This window comes from Camponotus floridanus, unplaced genomic scaffold (assembly GCF_003227725.1).
Source record: "Camponotus floridanus strain SB8 unplaced genomic scaffold, Cflo_v7.5 scaffold127, whole genome shotgun sequence".
NCBI lineage: Eukaryota > Metazoa > Arthropoda > Insecta > Hymenoptera > Formicidae > Camponotus > Camponotus floridanus.
Window position 1 is genome coordinate 190204 of NW_020229245.1, and position 25323 is coordinate 215526.

The window sequence follows — 25323 nt, forward strand, 5'->3', positions numbered from 1 at the left end:
CCATTCGATATTTTTAAATTTTATAATAAACACAAAAAACTGTTTATTGCAAAAACTGTAATTCATATGGACTTGTCTATAAATTTCCGAAGAATCTTTATGTAACAATGTCACGAAAACAGCAAAATGTCAATGATGTATAAAATGATGGGAACCACAACAGAATAATCTTATTGTCAGTAACAAAACTGTTGTTGCAAAATGTTCTTGCATTTGAATCTGTGTGTATGAGCGCATTTACAAGATACTTACATAATATCCCATACCCCGGAGAGGGACTGGTATATGCACACAAATACACACGTGCGTGTATATTTGAACGGAAGGAAATGTAAAGCAGAGATAGTTTCCACATCTTCGGGTGTGTCGCACCGATTCTTGTCAATGTCCTTGTCATCGCGGCTCCTAAGAGCGACCTAAGCTTAAACAACCGAGACCACCTTGAAGCGAGGAGGGGTATCTTGACGTGTTAGAGGACAGGATATATAGAGGTTTTGCACGCTGGTACGAGAGTAGATCCTCTGTTCGTGTCTCGAACACTGTGTTTCCCCGAAAAATGCAATTGGTGACATCAACAAAATGAAGTTGTTTCTCGCTGTAAGTTAATCAGTAAATTATTAAATATTTGTCTGCGAACTCCCGAATCTCTCTCGCTGCATTTTTCTACAGTTTCCGCATTTAAAAATAAATAAGGAGTGGTTTTAAATTAGCTAGCAAACGAATTGATATTAAATCAATCTCTAATTTGAAATCTAGTTTTTATTTAATATTACGGATTTATTATTTGCTTTATCGCACGTGGTTTCTTTATTTTGATAACCATGTTATCGAAATATTTAAATGTAAATAAATTTAATTTAATAAATTTAATTTCTCCCTATTGTATTTTATAAAATTCCATTAATTTTTATAAAATTATAATTTTGAATTAGTTTTTAGTTACAAAAAAATATTTACTTGTATTATTAAAAAATAAGTTTTCTATAGTTTCCGCATTTAAAAATAAATAAGAAGTGATTTTAAATTAGCTAGCAAAAGAATTGACATTAAATCAATCTGTAATTTGAGATCTAGTTTTTATTTAATATTACGAATTTATTATTTTCTTTATTGCACGCGGTTTCTTTATTTTGATAATCATGTAATCGAAATATTTAAATGTAAATAAATTTAATTTAATAAATTAAATTTCTGCCTATTGCATTTTATAAGATTCCATTAATTTTTATATAAATATAATTTTGAATTAGTTTTTAGTTACAAAAAATATTTGATTGTATTATTGAAAGATAATGTAAACAATAATTAATAAAAGTGAAATAATATTAATATTAATATAGAAAGTAGCTTTTTTTTACAACTTCCGTACAACCTCGCTTTATTTTTTTACAACTTCCGTATTTAAAAATAAATAAAGAGTGGTTTAAATTAGCTGGCAAACGAATTGACATTAAATCAATCTTTAATTTAAGATCTAGTTTTTGTTTATTATAATATTACGAATTTATTATTTGCTTTATCGCATTCGGTTTTTTTATTTTGATAAACACGTTATCGAAATATTTAAATGTAAATAAATTTAATTTAATCAATTAATTTCTGCCTAATGTATTTTATAAAATTCCATTAATTTTTATATAATTATAACTTTGAACTTTTTAGTTTTTAGTTACAAAAAATTTTATTTGGTTGTATTATTAAAAGATAATGTAAACAATAATTAATAAAACCGAAATAATATTAATATTAACATAAAAAAAAACTTTAACATTAAAGTATACTTTTTCAGATTTTTAAATATGATCTTTTAGATTAAAATTTATTGTTTGACGCGAGACAGAATCATATTATTACAATATTACTTATAATGTATTACATATAATGTATTAAAATATATATATATTTTACATATTTCATACAGATATCGACCATAAGTGGTCTAGTTGCATTATGCCACAGTGCGACTGAATCTTCGGAATCAAAATTATTCCCAAAATTAAACGATGCACAACGTGCATATGCGAGTAATGCAGGCAATCAGGAAGATTTGACTACATCTGCGAGCGATCGAAGTAAGAATAGCACAATTTTATTTCGATTTGTAACGCTTATTAATATCAATATTTTTATAATATATTGTTTACGGACAAAAAAGAATAATCCTACCTTGGGTAAACGATTAAACGCGAAATGGATTTCAAGGAAATCACTGACGCATGATTCCGAATTAGCTTTTTTGATATGACAATTTAATAGCTATTTCGTTGCATAATGTGTAACATGGCCACACATGTGACATTAATCATTCTGTAATTTTTAAGTCATCGAGTCAATTGAGTTTCATATTTTCAAGAATTCCGAAAAATGAATTATTTATAGAAGTACGTTATATTTATAGGAGTGTACACGTGTATGGCAAGCATACGTATGCCAATATTATTTTCTTTGAAATCTCGTGAATCATGTGTTATGTCTTCATAAGAGGAAAGGCCTTCGGTTTGTTATATTAGCATCTTATTATCACGTGTCGTTTTCTTCTTTTTACAACGGAAAGCGCCCGACTCTCAAAGTCAGAGCGTGAGAACGGTAGTGACACACTTAGGTGATATACCAATTACTCATAGCACACTATTACATTATATCATGTTGGAGAATAGATGCATCGATTATTACATTTATCGCCGCTCGTAATCCTATTCCGCGTTTAGCGGGGAATAGGAAATCCTCTTGATTACATGTCTGCCTCTGTGCGATCAATATCTCGCTCCATAATATGCCGTTAATAATAGCATTTAATATATTCAATGTAAACGATAACGACTCATTTTCTAAACAAACAAATTTAAATTATATTATGTCATAATTAACAAATATTTAAATTAATAAATATTAATAAATATTTAAATTATATTGCCATAATTAACAAATATTTAAATTATATTATATTATAATTAATAAATACAATATATTATTTTTTTTTAATAATTCTTTATGCGTATAATATAAATTATATGTCAAGTAAATTGTTCTTTATGCAATTTTCTAAAAATATATTTTCATAAAATAAATATAAATTAGTTTTCTAAGAAAACTATTATCAAAAATAGGATTATTTAAAAAATAGACACAAATTTATTATTTATTCATACAATAAAAAATATGTAAATATATAATATAATTTGAAATATTAGTTTTTTCTTATCATTAGTATCTTCATAATTTCATTAATTTTTTCTATATATAGCTCTACTTTTGATAATAATTTTAAAATAATTAAAATAATGTTATACACTTGTATACTATTTTCATAAAATTTGTAAATTTGACATATAATTTATTAATATAAAAAAATGGTGTATTAGCATTCCATATAACCAAAGATTATGGATCAATTGGATATCCTGGAGGATATCCTGGAGGATATCCCGGAGGATATTCTGGATATGCTGGAGGATATCCTGGATCTACGTATGGAATTAGCCCGGGAATTGGCCCGGGATCTGTTTACCCTGGTACTCTATATCGCGGTAATAGCCTAATTCCAGGATATAATAGGGGCTATCCTGGCGGTCTCACTGGCACCGGTAATATCGGGTAAGATTTGCAAATATCTTCCTAATATATTGCGTATCATATTTTTTACATTTTGTTTTTTTATATTTACTATAAATTTGATTAAAGTGCATGCAATATTTTTATGTTCAATACTATATCCATTTAAATATTGTTAGAATAAATACATAAAATTTAATTATAGCATTAATAAAATCAAATTTCCTGACTCTTAATCCGAAATATAAAGAAATAAGCGGACAAAAATAGATAAAGAAAAGAAAAGATAGAGAAAAAAATATGAGGCATAAAAATTTAAATAAAATAATAACAGAAAACAATAAAAAATACACTTTTCTCTGTATGTTTACACAACGTATTTTGTTGCGAGAAATAAATAAATTAATAAAGAAAATAAATAAAGAAAAAGAAGCCTTTTCTTTTTGTTATAGATATGGATATTACGGTGGTGTAGGAAATTATCCTGGATACAGCGGCTACAGCGGATATGGAGGGTATGGTGGATATGGTGGCTATGGCGGATATGGTGGCTATGGTGGTTATGGAGACGGAAGGGGATTTATTCCTAGTGGAAGTTATGGTATCGGAGGTTACGAGGACGGTTATTTAGGATATGGACGTGGCGGTTACAATCGTTACGACGGATACGATTCTGGTTACGGAAGCGGATATGGTACAAATTATGGCTCGGCATATTCGGCAAGAAGTCCGTACAGTTACCGTGGTGGTACTTATACCACTTCCCTTGGAAATCCAACTGGTTATCGTGGTTATTCTTAAACATGACTTTATATACATATGTTTTTTTTCGTAACTTTCGCATAAACACTATAGTTTATATAAAATGTCTTTACAAATTAATACTTTTATTATTAATACTGTTATTATTAATGCCTCTTTTTATCAACATGAACCGATTAATCATATCTTTAAGATTTCTCAATATATGAAAATTAATATGTTTCACATGTAATACAAAGAGAAATAATGATGTATAACTTGACAATCTAAAACAAATATGCGCTATGAAATAAAACATCTTATATTTATAGATAACAAAATAATGTTATATTTATCTATTTATAATATTTATCTCTTGTTTTTCGTATATATATGCATTTATGGTACTCCTCTATACTTCTTCCGTTATTAAAGTCTTTTATTTTAATATCTAATACATTTATAACATTCCTGAAATTCATAATACATATTTTTGGGAAAATCAGCAGAGTTACAATGTATTCATGTATACAATTCTCTAGATTTATTTCATGGTAATTTTACGATATTTAGTTAACAGACATATCTTTTTTTAAATTGAATTATAAATTTAACAGAGTTTTTAAAGTATAAAATACTACTAAATATTGATAGGAATAACGATACAATAATTGTGGATCATATATAATATTTCTTTCATTAATTATATGCAGCATAAATTATTAGCTATTATTCTGCCATATAATAACCGAGATATCTATACCCAGATAGCCAAGCTTGATATGACATATTCAGCAAACAAATGCATCGCATGTATTATTATATATTTGCAGTATACTTGCTGACATCGAGATAGAATACGTTACGAATGCAGCTATATGTCTACTTCTATATATATGTCTACTTCTAATATGCAAATAATTAACGAAGCAAATGGTCTGCAATATTGATATATTACGTTGTCTACAACATGTCAGCAATATGTTGACACGTTGCAATTAATTTGTTGTTATTAGCACATGAATTCATGTGAGTTCCACGTAACAGACATAATGCTGTCTCACCTTGTCTCTAGTTTGTTAAAATTAGTTGCTTCAATAATTATTGGCAACATGACAGCAACCTCATTGCATTTGGCTATCTTGGTAATAGACTCATATAAAGTACTATAATTTTAAATGAAAGAAATTACAGAACTGCAAAAATTTTAAGATAATATTAAGTTCTAGAAAACATTATTTTATATATCATATCGTGTATCCAATCAATATATATATATATATATATATATATATATATATATATAATTGTTATGAATATTATCATTTACATTTTTGGTATTTATATTTAGAAGTTTTTTTGTATCAAATATTTAAACCATCTTTTTATATCAATTAAAAAGCATATAGTATTTATAAGAAAATTTTAAAAATCTTAAAAATCTTTAAAAACAATAATTGTTCGTAAAAGATTGAATTATATATTTTAAAATTATATATACTTGTATATAGTTAACTAATTTGCAGAAACATATTTTTTATACTTTTTTGCTGCTATTATAAAATATTTAATTTATGGCATTCATTCATTTTCTAATTATTACTGATAAAATGAAGCATCGAAAATTGAAATAATAAACAAAATAAATTTCTTTATATATTTTTTATATAAATCTATCATTTTGAAGATTATACCGTATTCTCAAAACTATACCGATAATCTAAATCTAATATGTTTTATTTTATATGCTATTTATATATAATTTCACTTATATATCTCAGAAAATTTAATATAAAAACTTTATATTCCTCCATCATACGTATAATAATAATAAATATCAGGATATTGGTAAATATGTCGGAAAATAAGATTGGAAGTGACGTCTATAAAAGATCTCAATGTCCCATTAGATATCAAATAAAAAATGACTTTTAAATGAAGATGTTAATTTTTGCAAATAATATAAATAATATAAATAATGCACAAAATAACATATCTAGAAATAATAAAACAATATTATATAAAAGCAAAGATTTTGTTAAATTTTACTTATAATTTATAATATTTCTTTAGATTTTTTGTATTTAAAGTAATCTTAAACAAGTTCTAAATTTATGCTCATGTTTTTAAATTTTAACTAGTTAAATTGAAAACTCTTTGACAGATAATTATCTGTTCACTGGTTTTCATGTGAACAAAGAATTAAACAAATTTACAAATAAGATTAACAATGCTAAAAAAAATGACAATTAACCAGTTTTATTTTAAATTCTTTGTGTTCTACTAGCTTTGGTTATTCCGACAAGTATTATAAGTATTTCTAATTGGCCATCCATCAGCTAATTAGCTGGCGGACAGGCAAATGCCAATATCCTACATTTATTTATATTTCTCAGAAGAATATAAGCTCTCTTTCCTCAGGATCGCGATTTAAAATAAGTTAATGTTACACTTCTCATTCCTGCCTCGTTTTCCTGCCTCTGCTCCTCCTTCGTTCGGCGCTGCTCTTCACTGGAACATTCAAAAAGCCAAGATTGGCTTGACTTAACACCTGCTTGAGATAATTGATATTGCCAAGCTGATTTACATCGAGCGTTTTTATTCCGAAATTACCGTCTTGTGTGCCACATGCTTCGCATGCATATGGAACAGGAGTAACGGATGGGAACATGACTTTCATCTTATTGCTGTCGGTTTCATCACCGGGACAATATGGTACAAATATAACAGGTATGAATCCGACTTGACCAATGACAGGGATGGGAGTCGTGCTTGCCGATACGTTTGTATTATTATTTGACTCGATTAAATAACAAGGACATGCTTGCGGATCTGGCCCTATAGGTAACGAAAAGGGCTTGACGTTGATGGAATTGGGTGGCTGAACCCCAATAGCGTCGAGGCCGGGATTCGCCTGGAATGAATGTTCAAGACGTGCATTTACCTGCTTTTCCGGAACACTGAAGGGTCCATCCGACTGAAAAGATAGATTAGGAATCGATTTCTTATCCACATCGGTAAGATTATCGTATTGTTCGTTAACATTAAACACACTCTCTTGTCGCCCTGATTTACTCAATCGACCTTTGGAAGGTAGCTGTTGCAAGTTATGAGGCGAATTGAATTCTGATTTCTGATATTGATCTTCATCGTGAGTAAAAAATTGCTTGAAATCATTCTTCGCAGGTTTTTTTATTTGGTTTCTTAATCCAAAATGATTCGTATCATCATAAGCTCGTGAAGTCAGCTTTTCTAAATCTATGTTTTCATAATCTTCGCCATTGTATTGCAATGATGGCGATGTCGGACCAGTTTGCGAAAGTGAATTGATTTCATCTGCATTATAAATGCTCCTTCCTTTTTCGTAGATTGATGGAATAGTTTCGGCCTCATATTGAGGTTTGTATTGTTCATAATCTGTATATAATGGTGTCTTTATATATGGTAATTTTGACAATTCAGTATCTTTTGCTACATTGCCTTTGTACGAAGAATCAATCTTGTTGAGATAATATTTTCTAACCGGATTATAATTGTCAGTATTAGTAAGTGGATAAATTCTAGAATATTGATTTCTTATTGGTTCCTTATGCCAAGATCTACTTGTTGGCTTTACTTTGGGCTTATATCCTGGATCACCAGGCCAAGGTCCATTAGGACCCGGTGAACCAGTTGGCCATGGACCATCAGGTCCATCAGATCCAACGTCTCCTTCTCCTCCTTCACCACCTACACCACCAATCCCACCGATATCGCCAATTGAGCCGTCAGGTCCTTCTGGACCTACTGGACCTATTGGACCTTCCGGATACCCTGGATAACCGGGATAAGGAGGATAACCTGTAAGAAAGCAAGTAGAACAAATATATAATAATAAATTATGCAGTTGTAGAACTGAATAAAAAAATGTTCACAAATATACTATTACACACACACACACACACACACATATATATATATATATATATATATATATATATATATATATATATATATACATAAACTCAATTTAAAATAAGAACAATAATTTTAATGATATAGTTTCGACACATTTTGAAGGAATTATCTATAAAAGACATAAATGAAATTAATTTGGTGTATTAATAGCACACATCTTCAATATAACTTTAAAATACGCTAATATTACAGAAATATGTATCTGAGATATAATATTAAATTAGATTTCGGAAATTCTGAATATCCAAGATATGATTATCTACCTGGCTTTCCTGGAATGCCTGGGCTGCCGGGTGTTCCTGGTGTGCCGGGATATCCGGGTTGTGGTGGCAATCCTGGTACGCCTGGAGTTCCAGAAATGCCTGGAGTTCCTGGGCGTCCCGGATAAGCCGGCGTTCCTGGTCTTCCTGGTGTGCCTGGGGTCCCAGGTGTTCCTGGCGTGCCGGGATATCCGGTTTGTGGTGGCAATCCCGGTATTCCAGGAGTTTCAGGAATGCCTGGAGTTCCTGGGCGTCCCGGATAAGCCGGCGTTCCTGGTCTTCCTGGTGTGCCTGGAGTGCCGGGTGTTCCTGGCGTGCCGGGATATCCGGGTTGTGGTAGCAATCCCGGTATTCCAGGAGTTCCAGGAATACCTGGAGTTCCTGGTTGCGCCGGATAAGCTGGTGTTCCTGGTTTACCTGGTGTGCCTGGAGTTCCGGGTGTTCCTGGCGTGCCAGGATATCCGGGTTGTGGTGGCAATCCCGGTGTCCCTGGGGTTCCAGGAATGCCTGGAGTTCCTGGGCGTCCCGGATAAGCCGGCGTTCCTGGTCTTCCTGGTGTGCCTGGTGTGCCGGGATATCCGGATTGTGGTGGTAATCCTGGTGTGCCTGGGGTTCCAGGAATGCCAGGAGTTCCTGGTTGCACTGGATAAGCCGGTGTTCCTGGTCTTCCTGGTGTGCCTGGAGTACCAGGTGTTCCTGGCGTTCCGGGATATCCGGGTTGTGGTGGCAATCCCGGTATTCCAGGAGTTCCAGGAATACCTGGAGTTCCTGGTTGCGCCGGATAAGCTGGTGTTCCTGGTTTACCTGGTGTGCCTGGAGTTCCGGGTGTTCCTGGCGTGCCAGGATATCCGGGTTGTGGTGGCAATCCCGGTGTCCCTGGGGTTCCAGGAATGCCTGGAGTTCCTGGGCGTCCCGGATAAGCCGGCGTTCCTGGTCTTCCTGGTGTGCCTGGAGTACCAGGTGTTCCTGGCGTTCCGGGATATCCGGGTTGTGGTGGCAATCCCGGTATTCCAGGCGTTCCAGGAATACCTGGAGTTCCTGGTTGCGCCGGATAAGCTGGTGTTCCTGGTTTACCTGGTGTGCCTGGAGTTCCGGGTGTTCCTGGCGTGCCAGGATATCCGGGTTGTGGTGACAATCCCGGTGTCCCTGGGGTTCCAGGAATGCTTGGAGTTCCTGGGCGTCCCGGATAAGCCGGCGTTCCTGGTCTTCCTGGTGTGCCTGGAGTACCAGGTGTTCCTGGCGTTCCGGGATATCCGGGTTGTGGTGGCAATCCCGGTATTCCAGGCGTTCCAGGAATACCTGGAGTTCCTGGTTGCGCCGGATAAGCTGGTGTTCCTGGTTTACCTGGTGTGCCAGGAGTTCCGGGTGTTCCTGGCGTGCCAGGATATCCGGGTTGTGGTGGCAATCCCGGTGTCCCTGGGGTTCCAGGAATGCCTGGAGTTCCTGGGCGTCCCGGATAAGCCGGCGTTCCTGGTCTTCCTGGTGTTCCTGGCGTGCCAGGATATCCGGGTTGTGGTGGCAATCCCGGTGTCCCTGGGGTTCCAGGAATGCCTGGAGTTCCTGGGCGTCCCGGATAAGCCGGCGTTCCTGGTCTTCCTGGTGTGCCTGGAGTACCAGGTGTTCCTGGCGTTCCGGGATATCCGGGTTGTGGTGGCAATCCCGGTATTCCAGGCGTTCCAGGAATACCTGGAGTTCCTGGTTGCGCCGGATAAGCTGGTGTTCCTGGTTTACCTGGTGTGCCTGGAGTTCCGGGTGTTCCTGGCGTGCCAGGATATCCGGGTTGTGGTGGCAATCCCGGTGTCCCTGGGGTTCCAGGAATGCTTGGAGTTCCTGGGCGTCCCGGATAAGCCGGCGTTCCTGGCCTTCCTGGTGTGCCTGGAGTACCAGGTGTTCCTGGCGTTCCGGGATATCCGGGTTGTGGTGGCAATCCCGGTATTCCTGGCGTTCCAGGAATACCTGGAGTTCCTGGTTGCGCCGGATAAGCTGGTGTTCCTGGTTTACCTGGTGTGCCTGGAGTTCCGGGTGTTCCTGGCGTGCCAGGATATCCGGGTTGTGGTGGCAATCCCGGTGTCCCTGGGGTTCCAGGAATGCCTGGAGTTCCTGGGCGTCCCGGATAAGCCGGCGTTCCTGGTCTTCCTGGTGTGCCTGGAGTACCAGGTGTTCCTGGCGTTCCGGGATATCCGGGTTGTGGTGGCAATCCCGGTATTCCAGGAGTTCCAGGAATACCTGGAGTTCCTGGTTGCGCCGGATAAGCTGGTGTTCCTGGTTTACCTGGTGTGCCAGGAGTTCCGGGTGTTCCTGGCGTGCCAGGATATCCGGGTTGTGGTGGCAATCCCGGTGTCCCTGGGGTTCCAGGAATGCCTGGAGTTCCTGGGCGTCCCGGATAATCCGGCGTTCCTGGTCTTCCTGGTGTGCCTGGTGTGCCGGGATATCCGGATTGTGGTGGTAATCCTGGTGTGCCTGGGGTTCCAGGAATGCCAGGAGTTCCTGGTTGCACTGGATAAGCCGGTGTTCCTGGTCTTCCTGGTGTGCCTGGAGTACCAGGTGTTCCTGGCGTTCCGGGATATCCGGGTTGTGGTGGCAATCCCGGTATTCCAGGAGTTCCAGGAATACCTGGAGTTCCTGGTTGCGCCGGATAAGCTGGTGTTCCTGGTTTACCTGGTGTGCCTGGAGTTCCGGGTGTTCCTGGCGTGCCAGGATATCCGGGTTGTGGTGGCAATCCCGGTGTCCCTGGGGTTCCAGGAATGCTTGGAGTTCCTGGGCGTCCCGGATAAGCCGGCGTTCCTGGTCTTCCTGGTGTGGCTGGAGTGCCGGGTGTTCCTGGCGTGCCGGGATATCCGGGTTGTGGTAGCAATCCCGGTATTCCAGGAGTTCCAGGAATACCTGGAGTTCCTGGTTGCGCCGGATAAGCTGGTGTTCCTGGTTTACCTGGTGTGCCTGGAGTTCCGGGTGTTCCTGGCGTGCCAGGATATCCGGGTTGTGGTGGCAATCCCGGTGTCCCTGGAGTTCCAGGAATGCCTGGAGTTCCTGGGCGTCCCGGATAAGCCGGCGTTCCTGGTCTTCCTGGTGTGCCTGGTGTGCCGGGATATCCGGATTGTGGTGGTAATCCTGGTGTGCCTGGGGTTCCAGGAATGCCAGGAGTTCCTGGTTGCACTGGATAAGCCGGTGTTCCTGGTCTTCCTGGTGTGCCTGGAGTGCCGGATGTTCCTGGCGTGCCAGGATATCCGGGTTGTGGTGGCAATCCTGGTGTACCTGGGATTCCAGGAATGCCTGGAGTTCCTGGGCGTCCCGGATAAGCCGGCGTTCCTGGTCTTCCTGGTGTACCTGGGGTGCCGGGTGTTCCTGGTGTGCCGGGATATTCCGGTTGTGGTGGCAATCCCGGTGTGCCTGGGGTTCCAGAAATACCTGGAGTTCCTGGACGCGCCGGATAAGGCGGCGTTCCTGGTTTTCCTGGTGTTCCTGGTGTGCCGGGATATCCGGGTTGTGGTGGCAATCCCGGTGTGCCTGGGGTTCCAGGAATGCCAGGAGTTCCTGGTTGCACTGGATAAGCCGGTGTTCCTGGTCTTCCTGGTGTACCTGGGGTGCCGGGTGTTCCTGGTGTGCCGGGATATCCGGGTTGTGGGGGCAATCCTGGCGTGCCTGCTATTCCAGGAATGCCAGGAGTTCCTGGGCGCCCCGGATAAGCCGGCGTTCCAGGTTTTCCTGGCGTACCTGGGGTGCCGGGATATCCGGGTTGTGGTGGCAATCCCGGTGTGCCTGGAGTTCCAGGAGTGCCAGGTATTCCTGGAGTTCCTGGTTGCGCAGGATAAGCCGGCGTTCCTGGTTTTCCTGGTGTACTTGGGGTGCCGGGTGATCCTGGTGTGCCGGGATATTCCGGTTGAGGTGGCAATCCTGGTGTGCCAGGACCTCCAGGAGTACCAGGAGTTCCTGGATATCCTGGATAAGCTGGTGTTCCTGGTTTACCTGGCGTGCCTGGAGTGCCGGGTGTTCCTGGCGTGCCGGGATATCCTGATTGTGGTGGCAATCCTGGTGCGCCTGGAGTACCAGGAGTTCCTGGTTGCCCCGGATAAGCTGGTGTTCCTGGTCTTCCTGGTGTGCCGGGTGTTCCTGGCGTTCCAGGCGTGCCCGGATATCCTGGTTTAGGTGGTAATCCTGGTGTGCCTGGAGCTCCAGGTGTACTAGGAGTTCCAGGATATCCTGGATAAGCTGGTGTTCCTGGTTTACCTGGCGTGCCTGGAGTGCCGGGTGTTCCTGGCGTGCCGGGATATCCTGGTTGTGGTGGCAATCCTGGTGTGCCTGGAGTACCAGGAGTTCCTGGTTGCCCCGGATAAGCTGGTGTTCCTGGTCTTCCTGGTGTGCCAGGTGTTCCTGGCGTTCCAGGCGTGCCCGGATGTCCTGGTTTAGGTGGCAATCCTGGTGTGCCTGGAGTACCAGGAGTTCCTGACTGCCCTGGATAAGCTGGTGTTCCTGGTCTTCCTTGTGTGCCGGGTGTTCCTGGCGTTCCAGGCGTGCCCGGATATCCTGGTTTAGGTGGCAATCCTGGTGTGCCTGGAGTACCAGGAGTTCCTGGCTGGCCCGGATAAGCTGGTGTTCCTGGTCTTCCTGGTGTGCCGGGTGTTCCTGGCGTACCAGGCGTGCCCGGATATCCTGGTTGAGGTGGCAATCCTGGTATGCCTGGAGCTCCAGGAGTACCAGGGATTCCAGGATATCCTGGATAAGTTGGCGTTCCTGGTTTACCTGGCGTGCCTGGGGTGCCGGATGTTCCTGGCGTGCCGGGATATCCTGGTTGTGGTGGCAATCCTGGTGTGCCTGGAGTACCAGGAGTTCCTGGTTGCCCCGGATAAGCTGGTGTTCCTGGTCTTCCTGGTGTGCCGGGTGTTCCTGGCGTACCAGGCGTGCCCGGATATCCTGATTGAGGTGGCAATCCTGGTGTGCCTGGAGCTGCAGGAGTACCAGGAGTTCCAGGATATCCTGGATAAGCTGGTGTTCCTGGTTTACCTGGCGTGCCTGGGGTGCCAGGATATCCTGGTTGTGGTGGCAATCCTGGTGTGCCTGGAGTACCAGGAGTTCCTGGAGTTCCTGGATAAGCTGGTGTTCCTGGTTTACCTGGTGTGCCTGGGGTACCAGGTGTTCCTGGTGTTCCAGGCGTGCCGGGATATCCGGGTTGTGGTGGCAAACCTGGAGTACCCGGGGTTCCAGGAATACCAGGATATTCTGATTAAAAAAAGAGAAATAAAGAGAAAGAGAAACAGAGACAATTAAAAAAGAGAGAGAGAATTTATACATCGTAACTTTGATTTTCTGTATCTTTTGTTATATTTTATTAGTGTTATTATTATTGTTATTATTGTTATATAATTGTGTTTTTGTAATATTTATTATTAATAGCGTATAAAATAATTATTTTTTTTCTGTTTATTATAATTAACAATAATAATTTATTTGTTATATCTTGTAATAGAAATATATAAATTAATAAAAGTTATACTAATTAATAATACTTTAATACACACACACACACACACACACACACACACACACACACACACACACACACACACACACACACACACACACACACACACACACACACACACACACCACACACACACACACACACACACACACACACACACACACACACACACACACACACACACACACACACACACACACACACACACACACACACACACACACACACACACACACACACACACACACACACACACACACCACACACACACCACACACACACACACACACACACACACACACACACACACACACACACACACACACACACACACACACACACACACACACACACACACACACACACACACACACACACACACACACACACACACACACACACACACACACACACACACACACACACACACACACACACACACACACACACACACACACACACACACACACACACACACACACACACACACACACACACACACACACACACACACACACACACACACACACACACACACACACACACACACACACACACACACACACACACACACACACACACACACACACACACACACACACACACACACACACACACACACACACACACACACACACACACACACACACACACACACACACACACACACACACACACACACACACACACACACACACACACACACACACACACACACATATATATATATATATATATTAAATCAAGATAAATATTTTATTTATTTCTATTTTCAAATACTAGTAAAGTGAAAATTATAAATATATAGTATAAACATATATATGTATATATAATAAGAAGAGAATATACTTTATATATGTAATCTCTAATATGTAACCTCTCTTGCAATATAACTTTCAAATACTATTATAATTGTGAAAAAAAACTATTATAATTAAATGTCAAATACTATTATAATTGCTATTATAACATATTATTTGAGAAATTATATACCAGGTACACCAGGCCTATGAGGAAGCTCAGTTGGTTTCACATCTATCGTTGATCCACTTCCAATAGGTGCTGCTTAAAAAACGTGAACATATTTTTTGGAATACAGATTTCACGTATACATATGTATATTAAAAAATATTAATTTGCATAAGATGAAAATATGTTACGATATCATATATTTTATAAATATGTTATATGTAATAAATATTTTCTATATACTTTCATTTCTTTTTACGTACTTCCATCTGGTTTTACAGGAGGTCGACCGTTTATGTTTGCGTATCGCGCGCATACTGCGGGAAAATATAATTCTCGCCATGGTGTAATCACACCATGATGCTCATGATGATCATGATCGGTTCCAGTTTCATGATGTTCGTGCTTGTGAAGGAATAATTCCACATCCTTTCCGGGCCGAACAACGCGGTAACCCCATCCATCACTGATGTAAAATGTCGATTTTAGTTCACCGAACGGATCAATGTAACCATAACATCCGTAAGTGATACCATCTGGTCCACGCACTTCATGATGGAATTGGCCATTTGGTCCGACATCATAACCGTATTTATACGCATCTGTGTAAAATATTATACAATATTAATTGCAAAATATTATTAATATAATTGTAATTTATTACAATCCAAAACTTGTTTTTACCAAGAAGAAAAGTACATAAATTGTATAGTCTACTCTAGATAAAATTTACATAAATTATGGACTTATTCTTTCTCCCTTAATTCATGCAATGGCGTAATATAAGTTTTTTTCATTATTCTTATCTTTTGACTTACCGGAATCAATATTTTGACTCAAATATTGAACCTTTTGATCATCGCTAATATTCAGAATCACATCGTTGTCCCGATTACTGCTTCTTGGTTCCTGAGTGAGTTGCGACACGGATGTAGCAATCACCTGAAAAACAATTGCTTTTATTCCTAAATGTCGAGGCGAAGATAATTCAAGTCGCATACGAGCCACGTGAATATTTAATCCAATTTTAATTTTTACTTTCACAAGTCATATTTAATTTTTCTATAAAAATGAAAATATTACAAAGAGTATTATTAATGGATTTTTAGCGGCATATATAAAATGATTTAGTGAGAGTTAAAAATTAAAAATTAATAACGACATAATTGAATAAAAAATGAAAAAGGTAATATTCCATCCACAGTGAATCATATTTGCATTATATTGTATCGTTAATAATGACTTCAATAATCATAAAAAATTAATATTTATGTTTCTATTACGAATCTATTGCAAATAGCATACATAAAATTCAAAGACATTTATTTTATCTTATGTAAACATGATATTTTTTAAATGTCTAATAATGAAATTGTAATCGTTTATTTTTGCAAACTCGTAGATATATGTACTATAAGACATTATGCTACCTTTATGGAAATATCTTGCGCTAATAAGAAATGATTGCCAGTTGCAATAATTTTGCTTCGTCAAGACTCGTGACATTTCCAACGCAAAGTCGTAATGTAATTATCAACTAGTGTTTAAAAACAGTTGCCCTTTAATATTAGTCGCCAGGATTAAGTATTTGATACGATCTATAAGTACAATCGTGAAATATCATCGATGTTTTTCATTTCTGCAGTCAGAGCGATTTGTAACTACTGAACAATATAAGCATAAGATGTATCGCACGATTATAGAAAAATCTTTTGAATGCGATTATATTTCCGTCAATCACACAATTGCTTTTAATTACATATACATTATATGTAATTTACATACTTAAAAAATACAGGATATTTACTATGATATTTGAATTGTTTCTGATAAATAGGCGAAAAAATTGGTTTTCGATGAAGAAAATGTTACGATATTATTATTATTAAAAATGTCTTTCTATTAAAAGCAAAATTAAAATCATTTAATGTTTTTTTCAATAGGATCTTATATTTTTTCTTAATATAAAAAAGGGATTGATGTATTACTCTATCTCAAGAAAATTTAATTAGCTACAAATCAGTTCTCGAGATATACGTAACATAAATTTATAAATTATCAGAATTAAAATGAGATCAAGATACTTTAAAAAAGAGAAGATTACTCAATATGCGGAACTCATCTTCTCTTTATCCTCGAATATATTGCCATATCTTCGATGAGGTAATATATTTCCACTTTCTCGATGGTGGACAAACTATGTACCTTTCGCTGCCGTTTCTGATCTCAATTAATTATCCATTCCGCATAAGCGAAAGTCGAAGATGATCAACTAACGGTAGAAATGTTTTTTTTAATTTTCAATTTGCATGAGATGATAACTCTCTTATACACTTGCTTTTAACAAATTACTTCCGTACGATAATTCATGATGCTGCGAGTAATGAAAAAGTGTAAAAATTAAGATAAAAAATTGGCTTAAATAATAACAATAATTAAAAAATTAAAAATTGACAAGTAAGAGACAAGACGAAACAATTAGAGTGCAAGGAAGAGGAAAAAACCTCTCCTGTTTTCTTTTAATTATTAATTTTTTGAAATATATATTAATATATTTCATTAATATATAACTAAATACATTAATTAATATTTTTGACATATATTAATTAATGATCATAATGACATAAATTAAATAATAAATTAATACATATTAATAAATATATTAATTATATAATAAATTAATTAACTAATGACAAAAGGAGATGTTTTATCTTCTTCCTTGCGCTCCAATTTCCAATTAAAAAAAAAAGTATTAAAAAATTTAAAAACAGCTCGTCAGAGGTAGATGTCATTTAATAAATCTCGATAATAATCTTGCGAAATCTTGCGAATCGAATCGAATTACATGAATATGAGAACAGGTGCTTTGTAATTTATATATTTCATCGATGATCAATAACCATATATCGAATCCGGTATCAAATTCGAGCCCTTTCTTGTTCATTCTCGCCACTTTATCACCATTGAGTTTCATGGCTATAATAATAACGAGGAATACCTGTATGCTCTCGCAACAGGATCGTTGAATACTATTACGAAAGCTAGCAATGTTCTCTCGAAAGATTACGCTTGTGTCTTGAGCATCTCCCTAAATGGACATGGCGAATGAAATGGTCTCTTTCGCACTTACAGGTCGAGAGAATGTCAAGGTAGGCTATCAGAATTCCTTCGTCATAATTTATCTAAACGTATTCGGCTGTTTAATTGTACGTATTTAATCTGTCAGAGATTATTGAGGCTTAATTAATTTTAATTTAAGTCTCAATTCGATGAAGATAAATTATGTCTGCATCTTAACCCTAGTGTCTTAAAATCAGTTACAAAAGAGCTAATCTTAATTTCTTATTTAATTTATTTTAGTAAATTAATTTAATTTAATTTAGTTTATTTAATTTACTTTATTAATTTATTTTATTAAAAAATATCTTAAATAATTATAAAATATGCATTTCATTGTAATCATAAATATCTGATAAGCACAAGAGGATTATTTGTTATTAGAATAATTAACTGAGATTAATCTACTTTTTTAAAAATAATTTTTCAATTTTTTAAATTAACGTTTTATTTCGTATAAAATAATCTCTTAATTACCCTCACTTCACGTCCAAAACTTTTGATTCCGCGATATCACTTAACAATCGCCAGTATAGACCGTTCTATCCGATTTCGAAATCGATTCATGTTCGACGAAAATTTCTCGTATAAATAACGAGAGAGCGTTCGTTCGTGCTGTCAAAAGTAGCACGTGTCCTGGTCGGCCGCGTTAAGTTAGGTCTTCTGGGCCCCAGGATCCGCGGCTCGATGTCGCGCGATTGATGATCTCAACAGTGTTCCACCCACGAGAAGGGAAAGTCGCGATTCCGAGAAGGCTGCGTGAGCGGGATTCCTCTTCATCATCTTTTTCTTCCAGCCCCGAGAAGAGTTGACAGACTGTATAACGAAAGGTTAATATATGCTACTCCCGACCGAACCCTTCCCCCATGCGCACTTGCCGCGTCAAATGTTGCCGCGAGGATTAATCCCTACGGTATTTATATTGCGATATTTTAGTGGACAATAGAGACAGAGAAAGAGCAAGATCGTTTCGAGTCAAGGCGATCATAACGTTTGAGCACGTTACAAGTCGTTTGTTCTCTGATGCAATCTTATTTTCATATTTGAGATGCTTCGATTCTAACGAAATGTTATTCTAAACTTTCTATACTCTACTTTACTAAACAAGTTTCATACATGTATATTTTTTTATATATCTTCATATATGTATATTTTTTTATACATCTTTATATACTTTATATATTTTTAATATATTTTTATATATTTTTTAGAATCATTTATATGTCTTTTTTCCTTTTTTTCCTCTAAAAAGTTTTTGACTAATAATTTATAAACTCATTAATAATCGAGTAAAATATTGAGTATTAACAATGTAAAATTAATATAAAGGAAATAGTCTATTAGAAATAGATTAAAATATATCGATAAAAAAAAATATATCGATTTAATTTTTTTTGCTTCTAAAAAGTATGAATGCATTTTTAAAAGATATAAACTGATTTTGTTTATTGATTAAAACTAATATTTATTTGCTAAGTTGAAATGACATACTGCAGAGAAATTGAAAGAATGGCACACACATTCGTGACAATAAAATAATAATAATTGAAATTAAGTTCTTTTCTCCTCCCCCCCCTCCCCCATATATTTACACAGCATCGGAAATTAAACTTCGAAAATTACTATGATACTATACGATTTATTAATTATTTCAGCTCTTAGCTTAGGCAAACATTAGAGTCATCGACTGCATGATAAGATGTTAATTTATGCAACATTGTGAGTCAAATTACCGGTATGGGCGGATAACATGCGTAATGATAGAAGAAATACCCCAGAGACCCAGTGAACCATCAGTCAAATTCAAATTAATCAAAAAGATTACAGATGAAAAGTGAATCAATAAATTTGACGATTTTTACAATTGTCAATAATTATTTATTTAATAATAATTATTTTATTATTTTATTATTTTATTATTTAATTAATCAATTATCAATTATCAAATATATTTCAGAGTGAAAGAAATAAGAAGTCATTACGTAATCATATTTATATCAATTTTCAATCAATCTTTCATAGAATCATTAAATTGTTTATTTATCTAATTAAATAATTTATTAATAATTATCTAATTAAATTGATATTTTGTATATACATTTTATTATTTTGTTTGTAAATTGTTTTGGTTATTAATCATCCATTTATACGTTATTTTGGTCATTATTCATCCATTATTTCAGTCATTTCATTACTACATATTTTATTTTTATTTTAACTATATATTTTATGATCTAAAATTACTAATGTTAGCATTAATATCTAGTAAAATAAAAACAATAAAAAACAGATTAAAAAACTATTAAGCAATAGAAAGAGAGAAAAAGAGAAAGAGAAAGAGAGAATGAAAATTAGATTTCGTTCAGGGACATTGCGTATCCGCCAGGGGAGAATTGAAAAAAATGCGATCACGTTCTTATTTCAACCGAGGATTCACCCTACTCGATGTCGACTTTCATCTTTGACTAGGCAAAGAATGCGACGCGATCTTTAATATCACGCTAGAAATCGCTAATCAACCTTCATCTTTAAAGCATTGATCATTCAAATTGCTTTCATCATAGTCGGATTCAATTGACATTTGTGCTAGCAATTATGTATATGAAAAAATCGCAGGGTGAGATATATGGTTAATATTTTTGATCACGAATACATAAAATTGCATTTTATATGCTTGCAATCAAAAATTTCTACGAATCGCTAGATGTTATCGAGAATTGATCGAAGTAAACAAGGCGCGCATTCAAGACTTTGATATGAGTTAAAGGTAAACGGGACGGCATTTGACGCAGCCGGATCTCTTTTAATTGCTCATAGCGAATCTGCCAGTCAAATGGCCTGGTCAAAGCTGTATCATCTTATGAATCGCGTACATGGGGGCCAGATCGATGCATCATCTTTCAGTGAAAGTCACCTGTAAGCGATTGCGTAAGGAATCAGCGATTTTAACCTGGGGCGAAGCCTCCGAGACACAATTATTTGCCTTTTGCACGGTCGACGGCATTGATCTCAACGATATTATTGCCGTCAAAGTTCATTTATTTTAAAAATATTTTAATAATATTTCGATAAATTAATCGCGTAGGAAGAACAAGAATAATTGCCTATCCTATCTATGCCAACTTGAACAAATTTGTTAAAGTCCGAAGTAAAAATATATTAAAATATATCAAAATAAAAATATATTAAATAAAAATAATATATTATAATATATTAATATAAAAAATTAAATAATATATTAAATAATATATAAATTAAATAAAAATTAAACAATATATAAAAAATGTATTAAAAAAGTAAAAAAATATTAAAAATATATATTAATAATAAGCGTTAAAGTGTATAATTGTCTGTTACTTTTAATTTTGTTTTTGATATCGAAATTCACTAGTATTTTATACCTTATAAATAGTGAATTATTCGAGATATTGTTCCATTTAAATTAAATTCAATCAATTAATAATTTTTAATTCGAATAATTTCTTAATATTCTAGTAATAAAAAAAGGAAAGAGATAAGTATAAATATTAGAATATAAGATTAACTGCTTTAAATATTTTCTATTCTTCGTTTTTGACGTCTCATTATATTTAATGGTACAAAACTGCAATTTTCATGCAATTGAGTGCCGGTAATTCCTGGTAATTAAGAAGAGAAAGAAAGATTAACGAATTTCTTCATAATAAATCTATATAAATATTTAAATGTATATTTCGCAGCTGCTAAGTAATTTTTAATCTTATTTAAAGTATTATAAGAAAAATTTCTATCACTTTTTGGAAAAATATTTCGATTTATATAAGATATTATAAATATTTGTATAATAAATTTAAAATTGAAAAAATTATTAAGAGATCTGCTCATAAATGCAGTCTCTGTTTCTTTCTCGTTGTCCACATTTCAACTAAAATATACTTATTAGGAAGAGCACGATAAAAGTGAGCAAATCTGATGTTTCAAATATTCCGATGGCCATTAATTTAATATCACAAACGCGTATAAGGTGATACGTACAAGAAGATCTATTGAGATATACAGAATCACACGCTTTTTATTTTAAACGCTTCCAAATAACGTGTCGGCACGTCAAGGACAAAACTTTACATCAGATGTGAATGACGCACTTTTAGCGACAAATGTCTGCACGTGACTCATTTTACCCGACATCTCATCCGACATCTGATCGCCACTTGAAACCGATGCCTATTTTGGCAATAGACTTTTCATGAATCTGTATCTTTAATTAATCGAAATTATCGTTGAAAAAATCAATAAAACAATCGCTGGAAAATCCCATACAAATTTCATTTACTGGGTCACTTTTTGGTCAATCTCGAAACACTTAGTTCTTCTATCTTTACAATTTTTTTCTCTCTCCTAACTTCGCATTAAATTCGATCAATTAATAATTTCTCAATCAATTAATAATTTTTAATTCGAATAATTTCTTAATATTCTAGTAATAAAAAAAGAAAGAGATAATTGTAAATATTGGGATTTTGTTAATGAAATATAAGATTAATTGTTTTAAATATCTCTTAAAGATCATATATGGATGATTTTGATTTTATCGATATTTTAACAATAGAACATGTAAGATAAGTAATCAATAAAAAATATTTAAAATTTATCTTTTAATTTTTGCCATGCATGATCATTTTCTATAGGTGTCAAGGAATTTATATAAAATTTTAGAACCATTTTGAGATCGTTAAAAATAAGATATAGTGACCCCCCATATGTGACTAAAAATACAAAAAAAAGAGAAGAAAAAAAATTGTGATTCCTTCAAAGTTTAAATATCCTAATAATTAAATATTATATTTAAAAAATTCTACTTAAGAAATTCATTTTAATTAAACGAAAGATTAATTTTTTTCTGTCATACTGGTTAATTTATAAAAAATTATTCAGTCTTTATAATTACTTATATTATTTTTTTCAAAACGTTACAAAATACAAGTAAGTCTTGTTGGATGCGTCCTAAATGTGAAGACCTTGTGCTCGAAAGTTTAATATGGAATATAAAATATCGAATTCAAATTACAGGGTAGATTCGTACTTGCGAAATGTCCGTGCCATTCCATGGAAAGTGGATCTGGCAATGATTGACGACTACCGGCCGTACTATAGTTATCTCGCATCTATAGAAACTATCTTTGGATACGGTTCGTTTTGCTGTTAACAAATCTAGAGATATGCGGCGTTTACGATTTTTATATTTATATTAAATAATTAAAAAATGATGATAATTTCAAATATATAAATTAAGTTTTTAAAATGCAATCGTATTTCGTCGATTGAGTCAAATCGAATCAAACAGTTCGAGTGAGTCTCATTTTTACATAATGTAAATTAACAATGTGATATTTGTATAATAATGATAAGATAATGTTGTTGTTGTATAAATTATCACGTATAATAATGTTATTAATAGAGTACTGAGATAATTATGCGAATTTCACTTAATAGAGGAAACACGGGTCAGAGTCATGGGACATTACATTATGCATCGTGCATACGATGTTGCACGATATCAACCGTGGCATTGAGAGAGTTATGAATGAAATATAGTGCAATAGTATTCTCTCTCCCTTGAGTGAGTGCCAAGATCAATGAAAGTCTCGTGGATAATGAGTCACGACGAAGCGCGGCTATTATCGACTTGTAATCAGCGCCACTTTCTATTACGTACTATTACCTTGCATAAATATTATGTAATAATTGATAGTAATAGTAATAGTAATGATCGTCAGAAAATAATTAGTAAATAAAAACCAAAAGCTAACTTGAAATTTTATACATGTCAATATTAATATTAAATTTTGGTAATTATTTATTAAGAAAAGAAATAAAAAATGATTTCTAATAAATTTATAAAAATTTAAATATAAATAATTTATTAAAATTAAGTAATTTATTAAAATTTAGATATAAATAACTTATTAAAATTAAATAAATTATTAAAATTTAAATATAAATAATTTTTCCTCCCTCTTGAAACAATATAAGTATGTATTTCTTTTGAAGAAGAAAATAAATTAACCATTTTATGTTAAATTTAATTTAACATAAAACAATTAAACTTCAAAACTAAATTTTTAATTAATTATTTTTTAAAAATTCGTTGAAATAAAACTATAATTTATGATAAATGTAATTGTATATTTATTATTTTATAATTCATTTTTGCTTCATCATTTCGTTAATTAATTGAACATGCATTTTTTATTGACATGCATTATTTTCAGATTTGTCATTAAAAGCGAAATAATATTTTCAATAATGAGCTCTCGCATCTCGAAGAAGAAATTTTTTTGTCGTAAAAATTAATTGATTTTTTCTAAATCCCGAGAAAAGTGCGCGAAACGATATAAAGGAAGACGTACCAGGGTGAAGAGAGCAGCGGTAGCACGCCGCAGCATCTTAAGGAGATTTTCCTCTCAGTAGGACATAGTATGCGACCGATCACCTTTGCAGGACGACGACAACGAGGATGATTCCTGAAGATAATCGCACGCAGCGCGCCGCGAACTGAAAGACTGAACAGGTCGCCGGCAGAAAAAGACTTTTATACAGGGAGGGGGTCGCCGACCCCCCAACGGGTCCTATATCCACATGCTCGCATCTTCTCTTTTCCCTATTCTTCTCGTTTCGACTTCTTGCACTCTCTCCTTCTTTCATACGGAATATAATTTTTTTTTCATGCTGAGTCATTGGTAGCGATAGCATTAATTTGACACATTATCTAATCGTTAATTTTAAATCGCATCTTAATTCGTCTCGGGGATTGCAACCATTTTATGTGAATTGCTTCACTTTACGAAGGACATTATTTGGAAATTCCTGCCGTTTAAAAATCTAGAGCACCCGTCAGTCATTTCATTTTGTTTTATTACCATATGTTATTATTTTTATCACCTTATATTATCTTTTTTACATTCATCTTAAATTATCTCGACATTTCAACCCAATTTTTGCTTGTCCGATTCTGTCTCTGTCTCTGGAAATAACAGGATCAAACGCGCGATAGGATCTTGATATTCGATAACTTGCAAGGGATTATTCCCATCATTATGCGCATCTTGATCTCTTGGCTGAACGGATGGACCTCGATTGAAGATGCGTTGTTCCGGGGAATGTGGTTCAGGTGCGCTCTTACGTAAGCGCACTTAGGTCTTAAGTCTCTAACCTTAGGTTTGTCTCCCACGCTTGATGGATAAACAGGTGAATTAATAACAGGTGAATTAA

The 25323-nt window shown here is 35.4% G+C and overlaps 2 protein-coding genes across 10 annotated transcripts; one reads left to right on the forward strand and one right to left on the reverse strand.

The window, feature by feature from the left end:
* Window positions 1–356: 356 nt before the first annotated feature.
* LOC105249723 (shematrin-like protein 2) lies at window positions 357–4616 on the forward strand. Its single transcript, XM_011255398.3, has 4 exons — window positions 357–597; window positions 1922–2072; window positions 3363–3594; window positions 4005–4616. Exons 1-4 carry the CDS (start codon window positions 580–582, stop codon window positions 4351–4353), a joined length of 750 nt encoding a protein of 249 aa, XP_011253700.1. The 5' UTR covers window positions 357–579; the 3' UTR covers window positions 4354–4616.
* Window positions 4617–6414: 1798 nt separating this feature from the next.
* Window positions 6415–24614, reverse strand: LOC105249735 (collagen alpha-2(IV) chain). 9 transcript variants are annotated; one of them, XM_025405923.1, is made up of 7 exons: window positions 24462–24614; window positions 15774–15897; window positions 15219–15557; window positions 14980–15051; window positions 12222–13724; window positions 8514–11834; window positions 6415–8133 (listed from the first exon to the last, which is right to left on the reverse strand). In XM_025405923.1, exons 1-7 carry the CDS (start codon window positions 24495–24497, stop codon window positions 6749–6751), a joined length of 6780 nt encoding a protein of 2259 aa, XP_025261708.1. In that variant the 5' UTR covers window positions 24498–24614; the 3' UTR covers window positions 6415–6748. The 9 variants fall into 9 exon arrangements, with proteins under 9 accessions (XP_025261708.1, XP_025261706.1, XP_025261707.1 ...); XM_025405921.1 differs by having other exon boundaries at window positions 8514–10925; window positions 11043–13724; XM_025405922.1 differs by having other exon boundaries at window positions 8514–10655; window positions 10926–13724.
* Between the last annotated feature and the right edge of the window lie 709 nt (window positions 24615–25323).

Coding starts and splice junctions, on each gene's coding strand:
- LOC105249723 (XM_011255398.3), top strand. Junction 2,073..3,362: donor TACATCTGCGAGCGATCGAA/GTAAGAATAGCA, acceptor ATGGTGTATTAG/CATTCCATATAACCAAAGAT. Junction 3,595..4,004: donor ACTGGCACCGGTAATATCGG/GTAAGATTTGCA, acceptor TTTTTGTTATAG/ATATGGATATTACGGTGGTG.
- LOC105249735 (XM_025405918.1), bottom strand. CDS start 24,497: ATGCTGCGGCGTGCTACCGCTGCTCTCTTCACCCTG. Junction 15,052..15,218: donor TCCTGTAAAACCAGATGGAA/GTACGTAAAAAG, acceptor ACGTTTTTTAAG/CAGCACCTATTGGAAGTGGA. Junction 13,725..14,979: donor TCATAGGCCTGGTGTACCTG/GTATATAATTTC, acceptor TTTTTTAATCAG/AATATCCTGGTATTCCTGGA.